We start from the raw sequence: 4,327 nt of genomic DNA on the forward strand, positions 1-4,327 counted from the left end.
GGCTACATGCACACAGATAGATCTAGTGTCTCGCTTTCTTGCACAGTGTCACCCATGCTTACTGTGTGTGTGTGTGTGTGTGTGTGTGTGTATGTGTGACGGAGTGATTGAGTTTGTGTTACTGTTTGTCGATTTCTTACGTGAGCCTTGAAGGCTTCGCCTCTTGGTTTTTTTAGCCATGTTACCAGAAACATACAACTTTTTTTTTTTCCTTAGCAGACAAAATAATGTTCTGCATGTCGCCAGTTTGTTAACCGCCACCGCTCAGTTCGTGTGACTCGCAGCCGTGTGTTGCGTTTTAGATTCAGAGGTACACAACAACGTGCAGATACAGCGAGTCGCATTGAAATCACAAACTTGACTGACTACTAAATTGTGAAAAAAAGGAAAGTGGATCACACGGGTTCACGATGGCTCAGGGGTTGGATAAACCACGAAAACAGGTGTGTGGTTTACGCGAGTTAAATAGCCATTCAAACTAACTGTGCAAGTGTGTTCGATAAGGTAGAACTGCTTTTTTTCATGAGAAGATTTAAATCGTTCTGTAAACCATTTGGGACGGACTGGGGCTTGAAAAAAAAAGAAAAAAAAGTAAAACAAAAAAAGGCCACCGTGAAATTCTAAGTGTTAGATTTCCCAAACGATACTGGAATCACTACCAGTTCAGCCTTCTCAAGAAAAAGGAAAGGAGTGGAGGGAGGGATCGAGGAATTTAAGGGGGGGGGCGGCCATGCATGAGTCGGTTAGTTTAAGGATTAAAACTGAACTTTACGGCTATTAAAAAGTTCAGCCATGACTATCGTGTTTTATTTTGTATTGTAAAACCTTTGCTGATGCGTTAATCAAGACTACACACTCCCCCTTGTCATCTCCCCTCTTCCTACGGAGATCAACAAACACATTCGTGCGCGTGCACGGATAAGTTCACGAGGTCAAAGAGGAGCATTATGGTCTGATTGGTTGGTGCAATGACCTACTGTCGGAAAATGCTACCGGCGCGCCACACGTTTCACCGCGTGTTGAAGGCGGATGACTGACACGCTCATTCAACAGACACCTCCGCACGACAGCCGTTTGTGTCGCTGAAAACCATACAGTCTCCTGTGTTGATAGAAATTCCTACATTCATTTTTGGATAGATCGTCGCTGAATTCGTGCAACGGAAGTGATAAGCAACGTCGTCTGCAACTGTATCCAACATGGCGGTGGTGGTGCTGAGGCAAACGCGGCATCTGCTGATCAAAGAGGTAAGGCATCGGCTGATATCACAAAGACCTCTTTCGGTGGGATCGATTCTCTTCCATTCAGTTTTACTCATTATTTTCACAATGTCTACGGCAATTTCGACCACCTGCTGTCCTGAAAGACAGAAGGCAAAGAAGAAAAATTTCAGTTGAACGTGTACATGAAAGATCAGAATCACCTAAGACGGAGAAAATGTCCTGTCACCAGATAAATATACTCTCTGGTAGAGTTTGGTGAGGGAGGTGATTATTCATGATGGAGACGCCTGTTACGGTATTTTTGCAGATCATTTTTCGTTGTAATACATATTTTTTATGCTGTTCTTGTTCTTACCACGGGGAAAAGTAACCAGTCAAGTTTTGTATTGGCTTGTTTACATGCACTGCAGTAAGCTTAGTGCCTTAAATTTCCGCTGCAGTTTCCTTCTTATCTGCTGCTGCTTCTTCTGAAGTGATCACTGGTGTAATACAGCACGTATGTAGATCAATGTGTATGGAAAGGACGAAAAGAAGTAAGACTGGAATGTACCATACACTCATACCTAAAGTGTTGTGCATACATTTGGAAGGTACACCGTAGAGTGTTTTAGTGTACATTTGGTTTTACACTGGGTAACATTACAAAACAAATGAGACAAAAGGGATGTCGTCTGCCGTCTGTTACTTTCGTTTTGACGCGCTTTTTTTATCTTTTTTTTTTACAAATTTATGCAATAACAAAAACACTCGCGCTGGACCCGAGTACTCTTCAGACTGGCTCGCTCAATAAATATAAATGTTTGGAATGTCTGTGGTGTGAATGTTGGTTTCTGACCAGAAATGCAGATCTATCTCTGGCCGATTCATAGATTCAACCTACAAACTGCGACCTCATCTGTGATCAGATATGTTTCGACAAGCATTAAACGGATGAAATTAACCACATGCAGTTTATTCTTCAGAAAAATGCACACAAAAAATGGGTTGGGTTCGGTGATTTGTACATAAACGTCTTCCTCGCGATAGATTCGCTTATTATTTTGTCTTATGAAGCCGTCATCAACACGAACACAATGATTGCAGAAGCAAACTCTGTACTATACACGACCGAGACACAAGACTGATTATTTCACAGCTGCAATGAGAATAGAGAACAAAGACGTTTTGGGTAAGCTTACTCACGTCAGGTCTTCACTGACAAGCTAGGAACAGACGGAAAATTCCGAACAAAAGTAAATGACGTCAAAGTCTCTTTCGCTTTGCGTGTAACTTTGTCATGACGTATTTTTGTGTGACGCGTTCGGCTGTTCTATCAGGTCAATGGCTGCGTGTTGCCCCGCCGGTGTGAACTCCTCCTACGGCCAAGTCGTTTTTGTGGTTTATTTCGCATTTAGGTCCCAGGTAACATTATGAAGTTTTAATACGATCAATCGGACCTATTATCAAGTTAGTGTATCAACTTTTGAACGAACTGCACCCAGTAGTTTCCCAGCAATAAGCCGATCCGATCGCGAAGTCAGCGGTCATTGTCCGATAGTATTACGTCTAGAGCGGTCACTGCAAGAAGAATCTGTACAAACTGAAGTATCAAACCCCGTTAAATCGAGTTCGAATCGGGGCCTACTTGAACTTCGATTTTCACTCTCGGTCGAACAATAACACAAGGGACGCAACTCTCGACCGAACAATATTACAACAATATTACAAGAGCCACAACTCTCGCTACTTTTGACAGCGACACTTTACTTCCGCCGCCACATTTCTGCAAAGATGCCGCCGAAGAAAAAGGTTTGCGTGGTTTGCGTGGGAAAAGGGCAGACACTTTTGAGTGGCTTTGTTAAAAAAAAGGACGACACGGACAGTCAAGTTGCAGGGCCTTCGGCCCCGTCGAAGACTGAAGCCTCAGAAGGTGAGCCAATAGATCTACAACCTCAGGAAGAGACGCAGGAAGAGACGCAAGAAACGAAAGTAGGGGCGACCAGAAAGTTTGTGCAGAGCTGGTTTTCTATGTTCCCTTGGCTCAGCTACAGCAAAGAAAAAGAACTGATGTTCTGCACCATCTGTCAGGAGGATGGCGTTGCCTCAAACTCGTTCACCGTTGGTTGCAGCAACTTTCGCAAATCCGCACTGGCAGACCATGTACGAACAGACGATCCCTACTGAACACTGTTGCATTTAAAATATTAAAATAAATTTGGAACTGTTCAGTTTTTATTTGCCTTTGTTCATATATTGGTTCGCTTGATCTGAATGTCCTATAGTTTTTTTGTAGTCAGGACATGATGTCCTATTAGTTTTTTGATTCAGGACATTTTGTCCTGTTGCCCTCCAGTCCTAGGAACATCACTGCTGTGTGTACTTGTTGATTAGGGGGGGGGGGGGGGGGGTGATTGTGTGCAGGGATGGCAAAATCCACCGCCTGGTCGCCAGGGGCAAGTAAAAAATCCACCGGGCTAGTAGAAACCGTCTGGCAGCTCGCCCGGCTAGCGAGTGCAAATTCTGGTCTAATGCAAAGCAACCTTAGGCTGTACTACTATAGAGGTTCATTTTTCAAAGCCAAATAAACAGTGCACAAAAACAGTTATTTGGACCAGGGTTGAAATTTATATTTATGGGTCCAAAAGTGCTGCTTTTTCTGCTCGGTAGGAAAATTGATGGTCACAAGACCTACGTGTCAAAAATACCATAATTATAGTGACTGAAGCCCGAGGTCTGGGAACAATGCATAGATATGTACATCATACAGAGACAATACAGATTCGAAGAGGAAAGAGAACTTAAAATCATTTTCTTTTTTGTAACTTTGTTCTGTTCAGATAAATACAAATGTTGCTTTCATGTTTGTACAGTTGTCGGCGTTAAGCACAACCCCTCAGCGTTTCCAGTCCGGCTTGCCGCCCGTGAAGACGCGAGACATCAACAGCACACTCCAGCTGCGATGCGTAGACAATGCGGCAGAGGCAAAACCGCGCCCCCTGGCAGTGCTGTTCGGCTGGATGATGGCCAAGAAACGCCACCTGAACAAATACGGCAACCTGTACCTGAGTAAAGGTTTCGACGTGCTGACCATCCAGGTACCCCCATTACAGGTACTGTGGCCTGCC

At 43.9% G+C, this 4,327-nt stretch overlaps 1 protein-coding gene across 1 annotated transcript; it reads left to right on the plus strand.

Annotated features, from left to right (window-relative positions):
* Window positions 1-962: 962 nt before the first annotated feature.
* On the plus strand, window positions 963-4,327 carry LOC138970397 (transmembrane protein 53-B-like; the record flags this gene model as incomplete). Its single annotated transcript, XM_070342843.1, is given in 2 exon segments — window positions 963-1,247; window positions 4,073-4,327. Coding segments are annotated over 2 exon segments (303 nt in total), but the record flags the coding sequence as incomplete, so codon positions are not given.

The sequence above is a fragment of the Littorina saxatilis genome, linkage group LG7 (assembly GCF_037325665.1).
Source record: "Littorina saxatilis isolate snail1 linkage group LG7, US_GU_Lsax_2.0, whole genome shotgun sequence".
NCBI classification, from domain to species: domain Eukaryota; kingdom Metazoa; phylum Mollusca; class Gastropoda; order Littorinimorpha; family Littorinidae; genus Littorina; species Littorina saxatilis.